A 24,097-nucleotide genomic window follows, 5' to 3' on the forward strand; every position below is an offset into this window, starting at 1 on the left:
ATTCTTCCTTAGTTTAACATCCCACAGAAGCTTCTGCTCCTCTTCTACTCCGCAATTGTGGAGTCTGTACTGTGCTCCTCAATACTGGTCTGGTACGGCTCCGCCAGTGAGAGAGACAAATGCAGACTCCAAAAGGTAGTCAGAACTGCGGAGAAGATAATCGGGACAGACCTTCCCTCTGTCCAGGACCTGTACCTGTCCAGAGCAAAAAAAGTGGGCAACGAAGATAGTCAAGGACCAACTACATCCTGGCCATGGCTTGTTTAACCTGCTGCCATCAGGCAGACGCTACAGGGCTATTCCCACCAGAAGCCTAAAACGTTTTTTTCCTGAAGCGGTTCACCTGTTGACACGTGAACTCATGAACACCTCACTGTCTAGTCGCGTCATAACCCTTTGCACATAATCTAATACGGTGTCCCCTCGGAATAACTTGCTATATGACTGTACATGTTCCCCCACCTGTTTATATTGTTTATACTGTATGCTGTTTACTTCTTCCCCACCTGGCTGCTGCACAGCAAACCGAAAACAAATTCCTAGTATACCTGGCCAATAAAGCTGATTCTGAAAAGTCTGTTTGCTGGGTGCATGCACCCAGCCTTGCGAGCGGGGGGTGGAGAGGGGCATGGGGTGCCGGGCTGGGCCATTAGCATATGTGAACGCCCAGAGTTTCATGGACCACCCTTACGTATGCATTCGCCTTCGCCATCATTCGATGAACGGCGACCGTCGAAAGATGGGGAGGTTCCCACTGGCATGCAAATGGAGGTTAATGTAAAACATGCAAGCCTTGCGAATGAATCCCGCTTGCGAATGGGTAACGCCGGCTAACCATTCGCAAGAGCGAGTCAACTAAAATAAGGCCCATACTGTATAACTACATACATAAATAACACGTGCACCATCTTGACGGAGCTCTGTAGTAAGGGACACACTCTGAAGACTCAGAAAGCAATAATAACATAATTTTAATCAATGTAACAGAGCAATGTGTACTAAAGGTAAATGCTCACTGCTGAGTAAAGCGTTCCTTTGTGTCATTTTTTCTCTGTCAATTTCCACTTATAACCTGTGGTAAGGCATGTTCCACAACACATGCAAATAACATTCTAATACAGGTGTGTATGCTCAAAGGTTGGTACGCTGGCACAATGAATGTACAAAGTGGTGAGTATATTACCCTATGGTCACATGTTTTCCACAAGGAGGAGGCAGGTATGGAGTTAGATAATCATTGAGTGTTCTGAGGAATAAGCCACGTGGAGCCACCAGTTCTGATAGGGAACCATGGAGGATCTGGTGGCCTCTTCTAATTTGAAAGAACCTTTTGTAGAGGATTCTGGGCCATGAACTGAGTGGTGACCACAGGGCCACCTAAGTTGTAGCGTGATGCAAATGCCTCAATATCCCAGTAACCTGTAACACAGAACATTAACCGAATATAATATCATTTATAGGTTCATTCTATCAGTATAATAACATTTTTTAAAGTATGTACATTATTAAATTGTCACCGACGTTTACAAACATATCTCATTTTATGAACAGTTTCGTAGTGTAGTGATGGCCAATGAAGGGTTCACCATCGTTGTGCATCAGTAATTCCCATCAATAGTAGGAAGCCATCAACAGAAAACTATTAATGGGTTGAACCACTGAGGCACTGATGGTTATTTCTTCTGTGGGACAAGTGTCTGCAGTGAGCCAGTTAGGAAAAGGGAAGGGCTGAACAGCATAATGGGAGGAGGGCACCCCGTCCCACTTGCCATTACTGGCCGCAAACTGCATGGTAGAATATTACACTGTCAAAAGTCACAGTAAATGCAGTATAAGCTTGGTCAATGGGTAACTGCAGGGTGTTGATATATATATATATATATATGTGTGTGTGTGTGTGTGTATATATATATATACGGTTAATCCGGCACTCGGTTCCTCTGCAAGGGTAAGGGTATTGCTCTGGTGCCCTCTTAGAATCTGTGATTCAATGTAGGTTTGTAGAATAAGCGGCACAGAACATGTAGGATGCAATAAAAAGTTTTTACCTGCTTCTACAAAGACTCAAGAGTGCTGCTTATTCTACAAATATATATATATATATATATATATATATATATATATATATACCACATGAAAAGCCTGTGTTTTTCCGTCTGTGCCTCTAACTCGCTAGGTGACCTCACAGGATTAGCGCTGCCTCTGATTAAAAACCCTCCCATGATGAGGCCGCTGCTTCTGTCCTCCATGGGCCTGAGAAGAGCTCCAACAATCAGAGCTCAGCCTCTGCCCTGTTGTGCAAAGTGTCAGTCAACTCCCAGTAATGCACTGCACACTTGTGCACTCAGTGTGCCTTGTCTCCTGATGCTCAGCACCATTAATCCTTCAGCAGATAGGTGAAGCTGCAGCACTACCCCACTGCCATGCACAAAACCTTTAGCTAAAAAACAAAACAAAAAAACAATGCTGCCCACAGTGGGACCCAGGGAGGTATTTATGTACTACATTGCATCGTGTCTAGTTCAAATCGCACTCTGTGTAGGGAATCGCATGCCATATATACCATATTGTAGCCTAGGCCAAATCTTATGCAGTTCATATAGCACAGTGTATAAAGATCAAGTCACATAGCAATGAAGTTCAAATTGCCTAGCACACATTGTATAGCTCACAATCATACCTAGCACACATCTCACAGCGTGTGGGCACCATCAGAGGTTTCAAAGATAGGGTTCAGTGCATACCTCCCAACAGTCCCGATTTTATCGGGACAGGCCCTGACAATCGGCTGTCCGACCCACGGGCGGCAGTGTCCCGCGGTGTGGGGGGGCTGTTGGGAGACCCCCGTGTCAGCTGCTAAGCAGCAGGGAATAAACGCTGTGCGCATGCGCACAGCGTCTATTCCCGCAGCCAGGGGGCTGGGGGCATGGCTAGAGGCTCACAGAGCCTCTGGGTCATGCCCCCATAGCGGGCTGTGGTTGTACTACCTGTATGTTTCCTGCGGGCTGTGGTTGTACTACCTGTAGGTTTCCTGCGGGCTGTGGTTGTACTACCTGTATGTTTCCTGCGGGCTGCGGTTGTACTACCTGTATGTTTCCAGCGGGCTGTGGTTGTACTACTTGTAGGTTTCCTGCGGGCTGTGGTTGTACTACTTGTATATTTCCTGTGGGATCTGGCTGTACCATAGCTGCATCTGTACTATGGGGCCGATTCAGACCCATTCCTTTGGGGCTGAACTCGTCCCCTACCTGATTTGCGATTATGCTCATATGCAAACCCCGGGTACGAAAGGCCTTGGGGAGTTTCACACCGTTTGCTCTGGGAAGGGAGGGCAGGGGGCGCCTCCCCACCACCGCGGGGTCTGCGGCTCTATTGTTACACTACTGGGCATGGCGATGCCTGCTCGGGATAGTGGCCAGAATTAAAGTCAGTCTGGACTAACTTTTATTACCCTTCTGCCACATGTGAGGGGATGTGTTAGCAAACATACCCACTTGCATGTTAGAGAGGGGATTCGCGTGGTGGGGGTGGGGCGGCGTTTACCTGTTCGTTTACGCAGTCTAGCAAACAGGTCTGAATCAGACCCTACATTTACTGTAGGCTGCAGCTGTACTATGGGGGTTATTCAGACCTTATAGCTGCTCAGTAAAATTGCAGAGCCCTGCAATCAGATAGCCGCCGTCCCGTCAGAGTGAAAACCCTCCCTGTGCAAGGCTGTGAATGGCTTGTGAAAATCACGATGAGCGACGGCTAGCAGCAAATCCCCACTCAGCTCAATCCCCATGGAATGATTTTCCCCGTCTGTGCAGAATGTGTGTAACCCAGAACCTACGCTGCTTGTGTGATAGAAACACCCTGGTAAAAGCTGGAGCTGACGTCATACACCCTCCCTGATATCGGCCCGTTACCACCCACAAATGGCGGCTTCCTGTCAGTCCCGCTTGCGATTGAAAAAAAATCATAGCTTTTTGTCACTGTTTGGCGTTGCACATGAGTACTGTAATCCGTACGCATGCGCAGTCATTCGATAATCGGTCACCGTGCGAATGTTCACAACAGCAATCAGGTCTGAATAACCCCCTAAGTGAGCAGCTTTTTTCTGACCACTTGAATATAGTTTGTGTTAATATGTGAGCGGCACCAAACACAGCCATAAAAATAAAATAATAGTCAGGGCGGCGCTCACTCGCTCGCTAGGCAGGGAATATATACTGCCCAATGAGTCTGAATCTACACTGCCCAATGAGTCTGAATCTACACTGCCCAATGAGTCTGAATCTACACTGCCCAATGAGTCTGAATCTACACTGCCCAATGAGTCTGAATCTACACTGCCCAATGAGTCTGAATCTACACTGCCCAATGAGTCTGAATCTACACTGCCCAATGAGTCTGAATCTACACTGCCCAATGAGTCTGACTCAGGCCCTTTATTTTCTGTACTAATATTTCCTATGGGTTGTGGCCAGGGCTTAAAGTGGTCACGGAGAGGTGGTAGAACTCTCCTTCCCTGCGACCTACCCACCCCAGCAGGCAGAGCCAGGGTTGGTACTAGGGATTCGGTATGAAATCCCGAATGGGTCATAATACCGACAAGGAAAAAATCCCAACATTTAAAATCCCGACAAAGACAAAATCCCGACATTTAAAATCCCGACAGGGTCAAAATACCGACATATAGAATGTACAGGTGAAACAGTAAACATGACTTTCCGTTGCGAGGTCGACATGGGTGGTACTTGTTTCCTAGCACGGCCACACCCATTTGCATCGGGGTGGTCGTGTCGGAAAAATTGCGTCGGTCGCATCGCATTCGACCAAATCGCATGCGATGCGACCGTCGCGATCGACCCTGGGACCCTATTTTACATTGGCGGTGCGCGTCCTCCGACCTTTTCATACCCCTACTATCCACGTCGGCGTGGAGTTGAGAATATAAGGTGTGGTGAGCGCAGCGAGCCACCGAGCCCGAAGCGTGGCGAGCGCACGCGTATAACTTCACAGGTATACGCGTCCCCTGTGCTGCGCTCGCCATGCTTCGGGCTCGGTGGCTCGCTACTCTCGCCACACTTTATATTCTCAACTCCACGCCGACGTGGATAGTAGGGGTATGAAAAGGTCGGAGGACGCGCACCGCTGCCGCTCGCCACGCTTCGGGTTGGCGTCAATCGTGGGGTGACGACGGGGCCATATACAATGTGAAATGGGTCATATTGGCCCATTTCACATTGTTTCCTATGTGAGATGGACTTAATCATGTCCATCTCATCTTGTGCCATTATAATGGCACAAGACCGACGCGATGCTCCCGATTTCAATGTTAAAAAATATTTTAACATTGAAGCCTATGGCAAAATTGCGGGCATCGCGTCGGGGGCAATGTTAATGGCCGCGACCGACGCGATGCCCCCGATTTTGCCTTTGACGGTAAAATGGACCTGAAATCGGGTCCATCGCGGGCATCGTGTACCTTAACTTTAAGGTACACGATGCCCGCGATTGTGGCCGTTCTAGGAAACAAGTACCACGTGGGTTTTTTCACTGTTTTTTGACCCGAATGTCGACACAGTCGACATGGACACAGTTGGAAGTGAACCGCAGCCCCTCGCATTGCTCGCTTCGCTCGCAATGCTTCGGGCACGGTGCCTCACTGCGCCCGGCACACTATTTTATTCTCCCACCACGCCCTAGTGGATGGTAGAGCATGAAATACCGCCTGTCGGCACATGTCGGGTCAAAAAACAGTGAATAAACCCATGTCGACCTTGCGACCTGTCGACGGAAAGTCATGTTGACTGTTTCACCTGTACATTCTATATGTCGGTATTTTGACCCTGTCAGGATTTTTAATGTCGGGATTTTTAATGTCAGGATTTTTAATGTCGGGATTTTGTCCTTGTCGGAATTTTGAACCTGTCGGGATTTTGACTGCAGCGTGTTCGGTGCACCTTCCAAATTCTAAATTTTGTTACCTACTGTCCAAACAATATCAAGAAATAGTGCACTTCAAAAATTGGAATGTGGTATAAAAAAATTAGCATGACCCCTTGCTTTGCTAATGGACAAAACCATGTGCACTGCAGGAGGGGCAGACGTAACATGTGCAGAGAGAGTTAGATTTGGGCGGGGGATGTACTCCATACTGATATCTATATTGCAGTGTAAAAAAAAGAAGTCAGTATTTACCCTGCACAGAAACAAAATAACTCACCCAAATCTAACTCTCTCTCTCTGCACTGTACATCTGCCCCACCTGCAGTGCACATGGTTTTGGCCATTAGCAAACTAAATGTGCTTTGCAAATCAACTTGAATCACCCCCCCCTCCAAATGTGCTTTGCGAATTAACCTGAATCACCCCCTATGTTTTCTGCCGCTGCACTATATACAGAATTTATATATAGTTTGAAGGTGTTGCTTATAGCACTGTAACATATTGATTAGAATTAGATTTTTCTTTCATGTTTCAAATTTGCTAGTCTTGGGCTGTGCATTGTGAACAATAGCTATAGATACACTTGTATAAGACAGATATGAAGTTGAAAAAATATAAGCAAATGATCGACTGGATACACAGATGTATGAGAGAAGTATTATATAAAGGAAGAAGCATGTGGAGGAGAAGGGGTTAATAATGTCACCTTCCTGAGGGAGGCGGGAGCTGGGGACAAAACACTTTCTGCCATTCCTGCATTTCTCAGCAAGTTCAATTAATATCATGGCAGGACCAGGGGAGATTAATGGGGCTGCACAGGGGTGGGTGGTAGATATTAAAGATGGAATTGTTGTGTCCCCACAAGACCCTCCAGTAATTCCTAACATAACTGCTCCATCACCTCTTTATTATGTGACCATTGCGCTACAACTTTCTGGGACTCATAAATAATCAAAGGAGATGCCCACCCAAGTGAGTGGCACGTTATTGCCCACAGGGTTGTGTGTTGTGCCCTAGTGATGCATGTGTCCTTCCACAGTAAGTGGGCTCAGTCAGACCTGTGACTGCAGGAAGCATACACCGGGCAACTTTTTAGGTATTTAGACACAAATGTATCAAAATATTGCAGATTTCTGTGAACATTGGCATTGCTTCCAAAACAGAATCAGCCCCATACTGTGCCATAGCTTCTCAGTCCACCACTCCTTTACCCATCTCCTCATTCATGTACCCTTCTATAGTGTATTATACCTCCTCACTCCTGTACCATAGTTGCCTACCCTCCTGCATTCTGCAGGAGACTACCTGAAATAGCAGCAATCTCCCTCTCTCCCTCATTAGTCTAGCAATCTCCCTCATTTCACCTAGCCCACATTACACTGTTACATTTTCTGGGGGGAAAAATGAGAGATTAGATACATTTACATTGAATCATCAGCACCAATTCCCAGCACTTTAGCAAGTATAGTATCTCTTACTAACTGCTTTACGGCTCATCTACATTTGGATATGTCATGTTAAAAGATTCCTCTCAGATGTAGCAGTACACACCCACGCTTCTAGGTGCCACGCTCAGTCTTTTTTCACAATCTCTCCATATATGGAGCTAGACACACCCTTTGGGTATTATACCACCTCACTCCTGTACCTACCTATACTGTATTATACCTCTTCACTCCTGTAGCTTACCCATCTATACTGTAGTATACCTCCTCACTCCTGTACCCATCTATACTGTATTATACCTCCTCTCTCCTGTACCCATCTATACTGTATTATACCTCCTCTCTCCTGTACCCATCTATACTGTATTATACCTCCTCACTCCTGTACCAACTGTAGTGTATTATACCTCCTCACTCCTGTACCCATCTAAACTGTATTATACCTCCTCACTCCTGTACCCATTTATACTGTATTATACCTCCTCACTCCTGTACCCATCTATACTGTATTATACCTCCTCTCTCCTGTACCCATCTATACTGTATTATACCTCCTCACTCCTGTACCAACTGTAGTGTATTATACCTCCTCACTCCTGTACCCATTTATACTGTATTATACCTCCTCACTCCTGTACCCATTTATAGTGTATTATACCTCCTCACTCCTGTACCCATTTATACTGTATTATACCTCCTCACTCCTGTACCCATTTATAGTGTATTATACCTCCTCACTCCTGTACCAACTGTAGTGTATTATACCACCTCACTCCTGTACCTACCTATACTGTATTATACCTCTTCACTCCTGTAGCTTACCCATCTATACTGTAGTATACCTCCTCACTCCTGTACCCATCTATACTGTATTATACCTCCTCTCTCCTGTACCCATCTATACTGTATTATACCTCCTCTCTCCTGTACCCATCTATACTGTATTATACCTCCTCACTCCTGTACCAACTGTAGTGTATTATACCTCCTCACTCCTGTACCCATCTAAACTGTATTATACCTCCTCACTCCTGTACCCATTTATACTGTATTATACCTCCTCACTCCTGTACCCATCTATACTGTATTATACCTCCTCTCTCCTGTACCCATCTATACTGTATTATACCTCCTCACTCCTGTACCAACTGTAGTGTATTATACCTCCTCACTCCTGTACCCATCTAAACTGTATTATACCTCCTCACTCCTGTACCCATTTATACTGTATTATACCTCCTCACTCCTGTACCCATTTATACTGTATTATACCTCCTCACTCCTGTACCCATTTATACTGTATTATACCTCCTCACTCCTGTACCAACTGTAGTGTATTATACCTCCTCACTCCTGTACCCATTTATACTGTATTATACCTCCTCACTCCTGTACCCATTTATAGTGTATTATACCTCCTCACTCCTGTACCCATTTATACTGTATTATACCTCCTCACTCCTGTACCCATTTATAGTGTATTATACCTCCTCACTCCTGTACCCATTTATACTGTATTATACCTCCTCACTCCTGTACCCATTTATACTGTATTATACCTCCTCACTCCTGTACCCATTTATAGTGTATTATACCTCCTCACTCCTGTACCCATTTATACTGTATTATACCTCCTCACTCCTGTACCCATTTATACTGTATTATACCTCCTCACTCCTGTACCCATTTATACTGTATTATACCTCCTCACTCCTGTACCCATTTATAGTGTATTTGGACACACCAACGGTTTTATGCTTCTTCAGTCAGTTCTTTTGCTTTTTATGCAGTAGTGATGATGATAAGATAAACGTACCCAGAGAATTTTCAGATGGGAGGAGAGAGGGACTAGATTCTGGAGGTTGCAGGTAGAGCAGAATCTGGTATCTGTGACTCCCAGTATTTGCAGGGGGTGATGGAGCGCTGTAAGCTGAGGAGAACAGAATTAGGTAAGTGATCTCAACTCCAGTTTTTAGTACCCAAGTCCTCAGTGTTGTAAACAATATGACATAACCGTTCTCTGCCTCAGGATCCCAGGGGCCGCGTGGTGCCGGCCGGACGATGTAATCATAGTTTAGCTTTCTTTTTTACCTGATAAAACTCTTCCTCCTAGACTTTTTCCAGTCGTGAGATCCTTACCCTACATAGAAATAGAGATTGTGAGGAGAAGAGGAACAAGTGATCACTGGCAATATCTAGATTATAAACCTTAATGAGAACAATGCCATCATTCATTTTGACCAGTATGTTAAGGTTGGCTTTTCTAGTAGCAAGATATACTTTTGATAAACCATACTATTTAAAAAAAAAAAGTAGGCCCTGTGGCCCTGATATAGAAGATGTGGTGGGGTGTCCTGGCTTTCAACTTTTTGAAACAGCTGAAAATGTTTCAATAATCTGATTTTGATGGAACCGTAGAAACTACCATGTGTGGTGGAGAGGTGGTCTGAAAAAGACACTTGACATTTGAGAAGCCTTGTGGCAGAGGGGTCTGGGATAAAAGAAGGTCTTTCCAAAGACAACACTTCTGTACACCCTGGTCACTGACAACAACACAACATCAGACCCATATAGCTTCCAGAAGGATTCGGCATGAAAAGCCGCCGGTCGGGATCCCGGCGTTCAAAATCCCGACAAGGGGGGGACGTGGATCGCCCCCCTTGCGAGCCACGCAGCGGGCCCGGTGCCTCGCTACGCTCGGCACACTAATTTATTCTCCCTCCGAGGGTGTCGTGGACACCCACGGGGGGAGAAAGTGTCGGGATTTCAGTGTTCGGGATTCCGGCGTCGGGATTTTGAACGCCGGGATCCCGACCGCCGGGATTTAAACTGCATCCCCTTCCAGACACCTCAGTGGTTCAAGTCAAATTAGTAATGGTGGCAGGAGGATGAATGTAAGTCCTCCAGCAGTGTTTCCTTTACACCAGTGGTTCCCAAACTCAGTACTCAAGGCACCCTAACAGCCCATCCATGCTTGAGTACAGGTGACTTAATTATTGCTCCATTCAGTTTGATATAACCATCTGTGCTCAGATATCATGAAAACCTGTACAGATATGGTGCCTTCAGGGCCAGGTTTGGGAAGCACTGTTTTGCACTGGGAATAGGTTGCATTCACAATCTGCTTGGCCTTTCCTTGCAAATAGGTCATTGGGCTGACACATATTAGATTGACATGCATTGGAGCGACCACTGATGGTCGAAATTGCCCTAGGTCGACACATGAAATAGGTCGGCAATCAAAAGGTCACCGTGCGGTTTCACTTTTTTTATCCTGAATGTTGACCTGAACACCGTCAAAGTATACGTGTCCCCACGCATGGCTCTCTGCGCTCCCCATGCTTCCGGCATGGTGCTTTACTATTCTTGTGAAAGTGAAAAACTCATGTCGACCTTTTGCAGAGTAGACTTTCACACCATAATGACCATATCTCTCAGCTTAGAACAGGGATGGGGAACCTTCGGCTCTCCAGCTGTTGTTGAACTACGCATCCCAGCATGCCTTGCAACAGTTTTAGCATGGCCAAAAAGCAATGGTTCAACAACAGCTGGAAGACCAAAGGTTCCCCATCCCTGGCTTGAAAGGGCCAATGCTCCCCTCACCGAGGCCTGTATTTAGTATTCGTATCAGCAGTGGCCTGTAGGTGAACGCTGTTGTTACCCTGTTGGAAGCTGGAATAAAGTAGCTACAGACAGAGCTGGTGCATGGTTTCTCAGCACCCTAGGCAAAACTTGTGCCTGCTGCCATTACCCCCACCCAATACCCACTTTCCATTCCCTTATGGGAAGGTAGGTGATGCTGGACCCCCATGCAAGCTGATCTAAAGCTGCTGAATGGAAGAGCCGGCCCTGGCTAGAGACAGCTGCTGGAAGCTCGGGGTCATATTTATTTTTACTATTATCTTTCATTGAAAATGATACATTGTGGGGACAGCTCATCTGTGAAGACGGTGCCGAACAGGTGCCCAAATACGTGACAAAGGGAAGGTCGACAGGGTTTTCAAGTTTCTTTGTCCTGAATGATGACACAGTCGACATTGACACCGTCTAAGTGTACCGCGTCCCCTCTCACGGCTCGCTACGCTCGGCACACTAAATTATTCTCCCACCACGCTGTATTGGATGGTAGGGCATGAAATACCATCTGTCGGCTCAAAAAATAGGAAAAACTCATGTCACCTTTTGACTGTCGACCTTACCATTGTCGACCCAATGCTTGAGTCGACCTTCCGACTCTGCCGACCTACTCAGGTGTCAAGCTAAGGCCTGTCGACATTCAATGGTGCATGTCAACACTAATAGGGTCGACCTAATGACCGTACCCCCCTCTGTGTGAATGAGTGTTTGGACTATGGCCCTTATTCAGGTTCATTCACTCCATGTGCGTGTTCGCGCAGTGGAGCGATGTCTTGCGACTACGCATGCTCATCCTCAGTTATGCACATGTGCAGTGGCAGTGTGCGAACGGCCATGGCGAATCGGTTATTCGTGAGCGTTGGCACACATCAGTGCGGGCAGGGGGATTCGCCCATGGGAACACCCAGCGTATCATGGGCATTCCCATGATAATGCCTGGGCGTTCTCATGGTAATTCCCAGATGATCCGATGATGCGGGCATACCTCCCAACTTTCTTGTGTGTGTGGGGGGCCCTAATTTAGGGGGCGTGGCCTATACTCGCGGCTCCCCCACAAGGCCACGCCCCCATTTTGCCGCTATGGGGGCATGATCCAGAGGCTCTGTGAGCCTCTAGCCATGCCCCCAGCCCCCTGGCTGCGGGAATAGACGCTGTGCGCATGCACACAGCGTTTATTCCCCGCTGCTTAGCAGCTGACAGGGGGGACTCCCAACAGCCCCCCCTCACCGCGGGACACTGCCGACCGCGGGAGGGACAGCGGGACAGGCCCTAATAATCGGGACTGTCCCGCTAAAATAGGGACTGTTGGGAGGTATGGATGCGGGTGCAAGCGACGGGCATCTGACATCAGCGGATATGTCCGGTGCCTGCCCGCTTCCCGTAAGGCACTTGCGCCAAAGAGGTGTCTTACATTTGTGAGCGCTTGAAAAATCATTCGATGGTCCGCGACCATCAAATGATTTTGTGTCCAAACGCAAGGCTGCTAATGGATGTGTATGCAAATCATCCATTTGCATGTCTGCAGGTAATAGCGCCGTGCAATGGGGGTGGGGCGGGCGGCTGTGTGTGCGGCGACTGGTGGACTTGCAAGCCTGCGAAATTCGCAGACTTGTGAGTCAACCTGAATAAGGGCCTATATGTATGCATTTATGTGTTCGCATGTATATAAGTGTGTGTGTGACAGGTATTATGTATATACTGCAGATTGTTTTATTCATTGGTATTATATTGTTTGGCGACACTGTTTGTGCACATTTCCTTTCCTATGGGCAGTGGTCACATGACAGACAGGAAGACTGTGATAGAATGAGCCGTGGGAGGTGACGGGAGGATGTCACCGAGTCATTTGTGCAGAAAGAAGAAGCCACAGCCTGATGCGAGGATGAGGGGGCAGAGATGGTTGCATCATGTATGCAGGGGATCCCTGACACTGGCTGCGTGGGTGCTATGTAGGAAAGCCCCAGTGTAGTGGCCACAGGCCACAGATCAGTAACAATCTGACAATTAGAGGCCAATGCAAAGTACAGTATAGATTTATCTGAGTCTATGCACATAACCAGTTATGGTGAATTAATAGTTTGCTTTATAATGCAGAATGAATATGTATAGTTGTATCTGCTTCTTCCAGCAAGCCACAGTCCTGGTAGGAGCCTGTATGTAGAGTATATAGGCCGTATAACCATGCATATCACTATGGCAAACACTAGCCACACTCACAACAGCTTTATATCTGCCAGACAATACGTACATCATGATGTGTCCAGGGGCGTAACTATAGCACCGCAGCGGGGGAGGGGGGTTAGCATGGGCGGCGGGGGGGTGCTTGACGGGGCGGCGGCGGGGGGTGGGTATGGGCGCCCCCCCCCTTAACGGCGGGAGGGGCGCCCAAAACGTAGCTGCGCCACTGGATGTGTCTGTATTGTGATAGAGTAATGCAGTATGAGTGTTACAGTGAAGGTAAATCCTTATATCAGTGGTTCCCAAACTGTGTGCCGTGGCACCCTGGGGTGCCTCAGAGCACTTGCAGGGGTGCCCTGGGATGGTGGTCTAGGTCTAATTCATTTTATTTATGGTCAATGTAAAAGGGAAAATCATGCTGCTTTCAGACCGCAAAACTGGCTTTGACCCTGTATTTGGAAACGTTTCCAAAAACGGGTCTGCCAGGTAAAACCCCTTTCACACCGTTTAAGTGCGGTTTTTTTGACACTGGCAGACCCGTTTTTGGAAACTTTCCAAAAACAGGGTCAAAGCCAGTCTTCAGCGCGCGCCGCCCCCGCCCCCTCTCCCCCGGGGGTTAACACCCCCAAATCCCCCCCACCCCAGGGCTAACAAACCCCCCCCCCCCCTGTGCAGCCGGCACCTCCGTTGCGTGATCCGGCACTGCAGTTGGTCGGGGAAGCACTTATGAAAAAAAGCGTCTTTCAGAAAATGGCTGCCCCATAGGAAAATCAGTTTTAAAAAACGGTCTTTCGTATGGGGGCAGCCATTTTCCGAAAGTCACTTTTCTTAGTGACTTTCGCGGGGGGTCGACACGCGCGCGGGGCGGCTCCAGTGCTGTGAATATTTAATGAGCGCTCATTAAATATTCACTGCGCTGAATTTAGGACCCAGCTCATTGGCTGGGTCCTAAATACCGTTTCAGACCCGATTTTGATCCCAAAATACCGGGTCTGAAACGGGTAGGACCCTGCATTTTAACCGGTTTGAAAAAACGGTATTTTCAAACCGGTTAATTGGATCTGCACCTTTCAGACCGCACAGATTACCGTTTTAAAACGGTAAAAAAACGGCAATATACCGTTTACAAAGTGCGGTCTGAAAGGGGCATCAGTGCTTGTGGCTTCCAATCATAAAATATGTGAACAACCCAGAGTGAATACTGTCCCTCACAACATAACTGGACTTAAGGATCACATATAAACACAATTTATATATATTTTTTAAGTAATCAATAAGAAACTTTTGGCCTAGGGGTGCCACGAAAATAATTCTGATACTCCAGGGTGCCGTGATTTCAAAAAGTTTGGGAACCCCTGCCTTATATATATATATATATATACATAAAACAGGCTTTTATTCATACTGGTTCACTTGTGGAAAAAATGGTCACTGCTGCTGTGTATGTTACCAGTTATGGTGCCAGTAGCACCTTATGTAAATGAGAAGTGGTCTAGACTCGAGTGCCACAAAGAGGAAAAGTTCATGTTTCATTTTTTAGAACCCACTGATGTTTCCATAAGACGGGCACACTCTAACGCCTCCTTCTGTACAGCTGCACATGGCATAACATTTGTGTCTCTTGTAACAATGTAGAAAGGAAGAAGAAAATATCCCATCACCTGATTTATGGAAGCACCATTCCAAAGTTTCACAGGTTGGATCATAACATTTATACAGCATTTCTATATATTGTTATCTACAGTGGAATTCTGAAAGCTGTATAAGCTGCTGGATGCAGGACAGCGTCTCTCTGTTACTATAACATTAGCCGAGTTGCCTAGGGTGATATACCAGGTGGGGTTACCTTCAGCTTGCACCATTGGATCCAGGTGTCTTACTAGAAGATAATAGCGGGGTTATTAAAGTGTAAGCTGTATGGGGCAGAGTGTAATACAGATGAGCTGGCTCTCGGGGAAGCTCTAGCAAGCTCCCACTCCTCAGCCAGCCACGTGTGAGAAGGAATCTCCCACTCAGACACGTAAGAGAATAACAGGAGAAAGACCAGGCGTGGGAGACAGAGAAAGGGGAAGCAGAACACAGGAGAGAGAAAGGAGAGGCAGGGGGAGGACACCAGCGACAAGGGAGACACAGGATGCGCGATGAAGAGGAATAATGAACTGGGGACATAAAGGAGGAAGAAAAAAGTTCTGCAAATCAGACTGCTGCTAAATCAAATACCCCTCTGTTATAATGTCAGTCACCACCTGTGCCCCTAAACTCCTCTGACTACTCCCAGCCCCCCATTACCCTCTCAGGCAACCCCCCCCCCCCCCACCTTCTACATATCACTAATCCTGATGGTTCCCTTGGTAACTGCAGAGTTAGGGATGAGTCAGTGGTGCTGCGATATGTGCTTCTGCTGATGGGACAGGGCAATTCTGAAACACCCTCCCTGTAAGCATCACCCCACAGCTTTGACCCAATACAGAGCCACATATGCCCAGAAACTGACCTGGGGACATTGCACTGGATACGGGCCAACAGTATTGTCGAGTCATCAACTAGAGCTATTAATAGTCAGAACATACACACGCACATATACTGTATATGTATATATTATGGGTGATAATAAATAGGAAGATGGTCTGAATTGTTAGACTTTTATTGAACTATTTTCTAAAGTTCAGACGGCGCAGGAGCCTCCATATAGGAGCAGGCGGATATGATTGTCAGTGACCAATAGGACTGATGTTTTATGTGTGCCTCAGGTAACGCTCTGATAGACATTTAAAGGAAAACATCATAGAAACTTGTTTTTTTTATTTTTACTATGCACAGCATAATTTATTTTTTGGAATATAAGACTTGAAAGCCAAGTCCTATAATATCTCATTAACCTGTGATGAGGTAAGCAGCGTTTGTGCTAATTTCTCCAGGAACAATATACGGATGTAGTCCTGCTTGCTGCATCTATGCTACAAATCTATTCTACTTCAGTGTCTCACCTGTATACCTGTGACCAACCAGTGTATCACCTGTATACCTGTGACCAACCAGTGTCTCACCTGTAACCAACCAGTGTCTCGTCTGTATACCTCTGACCAACCAATCAGTGTTTTACCTGTATATCTTTGACCAACCAGTGTGTATATCTGTGACCAACCAGTGTCTCGCCTGCATACCTGTGACCAACCGGTGTCTCGTCTGCATACCTGTGACCAACCAGTGTCTCGCCTGCATACCTGTGACCAACCAGTGTCTCGCCTGTATACCTGTGACCAGCCAGTGTCTCACCTGTATACCTGTGACCAACCAGTGTCTCGCCTGCATACCTGTGACCAACCAGTGTCTCACCTGCATACCTGTGACCAACCAGTGTATCACCTGTATACCTGTGACCAACCAGTGTCTCACCTGTAACCAACCAGTGTCTCACCTGCATACCTGTGACCAACCAGTGTATCACCTGTATACCTGTGACCAACCAGTGTCTCACCTGTAACCAACCAGTGTCTCACCTGCATACCTGTGACCAACCAGTGTCTCACCTGTGACCAACCAGTGTCTCGCCTGAATACCTGTGACCAACCAGTGTCTCGCCTGCATACCTGTGACCAACCAGTGTCTCACCTGTATACCTGTGACCAACCAGTGTCTCACCTGTATACCGGTGACCAACCAGTGTCTCACCTGCATACCTGTGACCAACCAGTGTCTCACCTGTGACCAACCAGTGTCTCGCCTGTATACCTGTGACCAACCAGTGTCTCGCCTGTATACCTGTGACCAACCAGTGTCTCGCCTGTATACCTAAGACCAACCAGTGTCTCACCTGCATACCTGTGACCAACCAGTGTCTCACCTGCATACCTGTGACCAACCAGTGTCTCGCCTGCATACCTGTGACCAACCAGTGTCTCACCTGTATACCTGTGACCAACCAGTGTCTCACCTGTATACCTGTGACCAACCAGTGTCTCACCTGTATACCTGTGACCAACCGGTGTCTCACCTGTATACCTGTGACCAACCGGTATCTCACCTGTAACCAACCGGTGTCTCACCTGTATACCTCTGACCAACCGGTGTCTCACCTGCATACCTGTGACCAGCCGGTGTCTCACCTGCATACCTGTGACCAACCGGTGTCTTACCTGCGACCAACCGGTGTCTGTCCAACCGGTGTCTCACCTGTATACCTGTGACCAACCGGTGTCTCACCTGTATACCTGTGACCAACCGGTGTCTCGCCTGTATACCTATAAATAAACGTACTACTACTACTACCAACCGGTGTCTCACCTGTATACCTGTGGCCAACTGGTGTCTCACCTGTATACCTGTGACCAACCAGTGTTTTACCTGTATATCTTTGACCAACCAGTGTGTATATCTGTGACCAACCAGTGTCTCGCCTGCATACCTGTGACCAACCGGTGTCTCCTCTGCATACCTGTGACCAACCAGTGTCTCGCCTGCATACCTGTGACCAACCAGTGTCTCGCCTGTATACCTGTGACCAACCAGTGTCTCACCTGTATACCTGTGACCAACCAGTGTCTCGCCTGTATACCTGTGACCAATCAGTGTTTTACCTGTATATCTTTGACCAACCAGTGTCTCACCTGTATACCTGTGACCAACCAGTGTGTATATCTGTGACCAACCAGTGTCTCACCTGTATACCTGCGACCTACCAGTGTGTATATCTGTGACCAACCAGTGTCTCACCTGTATATCTGTGATCAACCAGTGTCTCGCCTGCATACCTGTGACCAACCAGTGTCTCGTCTGTATACCTCTGACCAACCAATCAGTGTTTTACCTGTATATCTTTGACCAACCAGTGTGTATATCTGTGACCAACCAGTGTCTCGCCTGCATACCTGTGACCAACCGGTGTCTCGTCTGCATACCTGTGACCAACCAGTGTCTCGCCTGCATACCTGTGACCAACCAGTGTCTCGCCTGTATACCTGTGACCAACCAGTGTCTCACCTGTATACCTGTGACCAACCAGTGTCTCGCCTGCATACCTGTGACCAACCAGTGTCTCACTTGTATACCTGTGACCAACCAGTGTCTCACTTGTATACCTGTGACCAACCAGTGTCTCACCTGTATACCTGTGACCAACCGGTGTCTCACCTGTATACCTGTGACCAACCGGTATCTCACCTGTATACCTGTGACCAACCAGTGTCTCGCCTGTATACCTGTGACCAATCAGTGTTTTACCTGTATATCTTTGACCAACCAGTGTCTCACCTGTATACCTGCGACCTACCAGTGTGTATATCTGTGACCAACCAGTGTCTCACCTGTATATCTGTGATCAACCAGTGTCTCGCCTGCATACCTGTGACCAACCAGTGTCTCGTCTGTATACCTCTGACCAACCAATCAGTGTTTTACCTGTATATCTTTGACCAACCAGTGTGTATATCTGTGACCAACCAGTGTCTCGCCTGCATACCTGTGACCAACCGGTGTCTCGTCTGCATACCTGTGACCAACCAGTGTCTCGCCTGCATACCTGTGACCAACCAGTGTCTCGCCTGTATACCTGTGACCAGCCAGTGTCTCACCTGTATATCTGTGACCAACCAGTGTCTCGCCTGCATACCTGTGACCAACCAGTGTCTCACTTGTATACCTGTGACCAACCAGTGTCTCACTTGTATACCTGTGACCAACCAGTGTCTCACCTGTATATCTTTGACCAACCAATGTCTCCAATGCCTGTGTATTGGATTGGCTCTGCTGGGGGCATCTGGATCCACCATCATCAGAAGATAAGTTTTATCCTGGAACGATATACCACAGAGGTAAAAGTGTAATGCAGCAGAAGAGCTGACCGTCTCACATGTGACCGATGCAGGTAGAGTGGACCAAATACCAACATCAGACACACTCATTCTTGCAGTTGGCCCAAAACAGTTAAAATACAATTATGTTTGAACATGACAATGGGCAGTATTCAATGAGAATTTTGACGATGTGCAGCGAATCCTGTTTAGGATTCGCTGCACATTCGCCATTGCCCGCCGCGTTCCGGAGCCTCGCCAGCTCCAGTATTCAACAAGTCAGGGGCTCACTGCCCCTGACCGGCGAATTTTAACTCCTGCGCCGATCCGCAGGGAGCCTGAGGATGGCGGCAGGCAGGGAGATGGAAGTCTCCCTGCCTGCCCCAGAACGTTTGTGGGGGGGAGGTGGGCTCCCCGGGAGCCAGGCAGCACAGGCTGCCCCCCGGTATAGCCAACAGGGGACCGGGTATTCACTACACCCGATCGTGCATATGTAATGATCGGGTGCAGTGAATATATGAATATCTAATGAGCGGCTCGGCTCCCGGCCCCCTGCACCAATTGCTCTTTCGATTTAATGACCCTGGTGATTCACAAATCAGCCAGAGAAATGAGTGTGATACAGAAGCAAATTGAAGAGTACCAATCACTGCATTTACAGACCTTATTAAACGATTCTGGCAACAATTGGATGAATAAATTGTCGACACAATTGGACACTTTCAAAAAAGAGCTGATTGCTTTAAAAAAACAACAAATTCAATCGCGTTAACAGGGACTATACAGAACAGAGTGTCTATCGATGGCTTGCAGGACCCTACAGACCCCAGAACAAAGAAAGGAGAGGTCAACGCAGAGGCCCACGTAACGACACAGAAGCGGGAACTACGACAGACTCTAACTCCAAATCAAGTGATACTGGTAGAAATTCTACGGTCTCAAAAAACTCCAAGCGCCCTCCTGCAGGGGTCAGGACAAGGGCGGTAAGAGAAAGAGACAACGACCCCCCAGAAGAGGTGGACAAGGTCGTCGAGGCACAAACGCGCGGTCGCAAAGCGAGGACCTGACCTTCAATATCTCCAATCGCGTTCTGTCATCAGCTGAGATCAATGTCCTCAATAAAGGCTTGTCGTATGTACCAACTAATAAATTCAACCCGTTCAACTGGAAAGTTGAAATGACACGTCTTAATAGAAACTTACGCCTCTAGGACTTTTTCAGCAAAGAAGGCACATCCAGCCCTGTATCTATATCCCCCACTTACGCAAGCTTTAAAAAGAAGTCCAAATTCGATCCACCTTCACACAATGTCGCCATCCAAAGCTATTGGAATCCCAAGTAGTGATATCCCAATCACAGAACCAACCATGCAATACATTTTCCAATCTCACCAGAGAAGAATGGAAAGCCATTAAGGACCTCAGTACATATGATGATGTCATGATCCTCCCCGCTGACAAAGGGGGAGGTATCGTGATCTGGGATATCGAAGACTACAAAACTGAGGTATACTCACAACTGTCAGATACCAATACTTATACCTTACTGCCGGATGACCCTACTGGTCCCTACAAGAGAGAACTAGATACTATTCTGGCTGAAGCAGTGTCGTCCAATGCAATACCCAGATCGGTGAAGGACTACCTCACCATCGACATGCCCAAAGTGCCTCTCCTATACTGCCTGCCCAAGATACATAAGTGCCTGCAGAAACCCCCGGGTAGGCCGATAATTTCAGCCACCAACTCCCTTTACAGTAATGTTTCAAGTTTCCTCGACCATTTTTTGCAACCTGCAGTCCAGAAGACGAAATCATACCTTCAGGACACTACAGCCCTCCTCAACAAACTGCAGTCATTGGGACAGATTCAAAGTGGTACCTGGCTGGTGACGCTAGACATCTGCAGTTTGTACACCAGCATACCCCACCGTGAGGGGATTCAAGCCACCCGTGACCTGCTGTTGGCAGATACTACCTACCAAGGACCACCCATTGAGCTGTTCGTCACCCTCCTTACTTTAACATTACAACAGAACTTTTTTCTATTCAACAAACAATTCTTTCTTCAAGGCTCCGGGTGTGCAATGGGTTCCCCGGTCGCTCCATCATTTGCGAACGCCTATATGGCCGCCCTCGAACAAGTTCTCTTCTTCGACTCTGACCTGGGCCCCAGGATTACCTTCTATACACGCTACATCGATGATGTACTCTTATTCTGGACTGGTACCCAAGAGGACTTCATCCTAGCCATCAATGAGATCAATTCGCAAGATTCTCCCATTAAATTCACGTACTCGATGAGCTTGGTGTCAGTGAACTATCTAGATGTCTGCCTCTCTATCCATGAATGGATCCTTAACATGTCTATATACACAACAGCCACAGATCGCAACACTCTCTTATTAGCCCAGAGCCATCACCCTCCAGCTCTCATTCGTGGCCTGCCTTATTCCCAGCTACTACGCGTGAAGAGAATAACCAGTACAGAAGAGACCCTTAAAGATGATCTAGATAAAATGCAGAACAAATTTAGGCTTCGCGGCTATCCTTCCGCCATATTAGACGCAGCCAGAGACAGAGTTGACAGAATTGAACGCTCCGACACCCTACGTAAAACTCATCGGGACCAGAACAAAGATGTTATGGGCTGGGTACGTTCCTATAATTCCGCTGATCCAGTCATAAGCACATTGTCGAAATCATTATGGCCTGTGATCCAAAATGACAAAGACCTCCGGACCCTGAAAAATACCCACCTGATGTCCTGTTACACACAAGGCCGCAATATCAGAGACTGGGTAGTGAGAACTGATATATCCCCACGCTCTCCACTTGGCACACAAGTTAAAGCAGGTGGATGCTATCGCTGTACAGGGTGTACTACCTGTAGCACTATGACGGCCACCAGAACCTTTTCACACCCTCATTCGGGGAAACAATTCCCCATCAAACATGCCCTTTCATGTACCAGCTCATACATTGTATATCTGATTACTTGTCCGTGCGGCCTTGGATACGTCGGCAAGACTATCAGACCTTTTAAGGAACGCATTGCGAATCATCGCACTGCGATTAGAGCAGCCATCAACAACAGACCCAACGATCAACCGGTGGCCAATCACTTCGCTATAACTAAACATAACCTGGCCAATCTGAAATATGTCATCATTGACCACATACCATTTGATCTGCGTGGAGGCGATCGTGGCCTCAAATTATTACGCTTAGAGACACAGTGGATCTTCAGGCTGGATACTGTGAACCCTAAGGGACTTAATGAACATTTATCTTTTAATATGTTCATTTGATTCACTGCGTCTTCCTCTCCCCCTGATCTCCAGATCCGTTACTGCTTTCTTTTTATGTTGATACGTTCTAAAGTGCCATGACTCTTCTGCTGTGCTCATCTGTATATCTATACATATTCTCTTCTGTGCTCATTAAGGTTCTTTTGTTCCATGCCTAGTTTGACTATTCATGTTACATGCCCGTGCTTACATCACGCTATTTTATTTTTGTCTCACTTATGGTGTCTTTTTCTTACAGGTTATATTACCAGCATCGCCGGCTGGCTACAGTGATCCCCGCCGCTGTGGTTGCTTGGCAACGCACAACGCTGGGGGAATCCCGGATGTGGTCACCCCGCATCACCACTCCAGAGAGGACGCCCATCAGGAAGTGCAACGCTGAGCTACACGAGCGGCAGGAGTAGTCTGACGGACACCAGCCCCGGCTATCTGGTATATATGTGAGTATGTCTGCATTTGTTTCCCTTGTTCTTGACTTGAAAACGGAATAAAACCCCGAAACGTTCTTTACCAAATCCGTGTGTGTGCCACTACCTACCCACTGCCACCTGTTTTCTGAGTGCAGCACCCCGGTACCTGATTACATTTATTGGAGTGCCCTCACCCTGTCTCCATATATATATATATATATATATATATATATATATATATATATATATATATTCTCATTTTGAATGCAGAGCGAGGAGGTTACTGCAGAGAGAGCGTCCTGATATTGTTCTTAGTAAGATCCTACACTAGACTCTCAACTCAGAAACTTCCATTAAATTGAGCCCCATCAAGAAGGACTTGGTGATATTTATTTTATTTGCATCAGCTGTGAACAGCAGAAACTTCAAATAGGACCAGCCACACAAAATCCACTCACCCATTGGTTCTTACCCCTGATGAAGTCTTAGAGACGAACCGCGTCGGGTTTCTTCACCAATAAAAGAACTATTTACCCAGAGATGGACTGAGCTTATTCATTGGGAACATCCTCAAATACAAGAACACTATTTCAGAAATGTGTATTCTGTTTTGAAATTGTAATGTTATATTGGGAGGTACAGTTTCTATACTAGGTAGCGCACCCCAATCACCCCCCACTTTCCTGATTACTACACCGTTCCTCACTAACAGGAGGAATTTTGGTGGTGCTGCACACACAACCCAGCGCAACTCAGAGTCAGAAACCCTTTCTTATATATATATATATATATATATATATATATATATATATATATATACACATATACATTTTTTTTTATTAAATATATATTCATGTGCTTACAGCACATGAATAAAAATAGCATGCCCCTCCTCAGAATAAAATTCCTGATTTTTTTACACCAAATGTAAAAAACAAAACACTTTATTTTAAAAGTTCACAATGCACTTCACCATAAAAAGATAGCGATTGCTACTCGGTGAATCATGGCGATAAAAACCTTAAAATGTATTCACCATCTGGTCATTGAATAGGGTGATTCACCGTTTTTGTAAAAAAAAAAAAGCACGAAAATAGCACAAAATCGCCATAAAACATGGCGAATCAGCCTCATTGAATACTGCCCTATGAAAGGCCCTGATCTGTTTCAGCTCCACCCTTTTGCCCTTATTATTCAGATCTGATCGCAGTACAAATTTGCTCTCAAAATGGGCAAAACCATGTGCACTGCAGGTGGGGCAGATGTAACATTTATTTTGTTTCTGTGCAGGGTAAATACTGGCTGCATTACTTTGACACTACAATTTAGATTTCAGTTTCAACACACCCCACCCAAATTTAACTCTCTCTGCACGTTACATCTGCCCCACCTGCAG

The 24,097-nt window shown here is 46.8% G+C and overlaps 1 protein-coding gene across 2 annotated transcripts in view; it reads right to left on the reverse strand.

Moving 5' to 3' along the window:
* Positions 1–952: 952 nt before the first annotated feature.
* Positions 953–24,097, reverse strand: part of PEBP4 (phosphatidylethanolamine binding protein 4) — a 57,062-nt gene continuing 33,917 nt past the window's right edge. For both annotated transcript variants that reach the window (XM_083184844.1, XM_083184845.1), the window contains exons 4-7: positions 18,884–18,982; positions 9,471–9,519; positions 9,196–9,309; positions 953–1,419 (exon numbers count right to left, since the gene is read on the reverse strand). In XM_083184844.1, the coding sequence (XP_083040970.1) occupies positions 1,313–1,419; positions 9,196–9,309; positions 9,471–9,519; positions 18,884–18,982 (369 nt within the window). In that variant the 3' untranslated portion in view covers positions 953–1,312. The remainder of the gene's footprint in view (positions 1,420–9,195; positions 9,310–9,470; positions 9,520–18,883; positions 18,983–24,097) is intronic.

Source organism: Crinia signifera, chromosome 4 (assembly GCF_055691185.1).
Source record: "Crinia signifera chromosome 4, ASM5569118v1, whole genome shotgun sequence".
Lineage (NCBI taxonomy): Eukaryota > Metazoa > Chordata > Amphibia > Anura > Myobatrachidae > Crinia > Crinia signifera.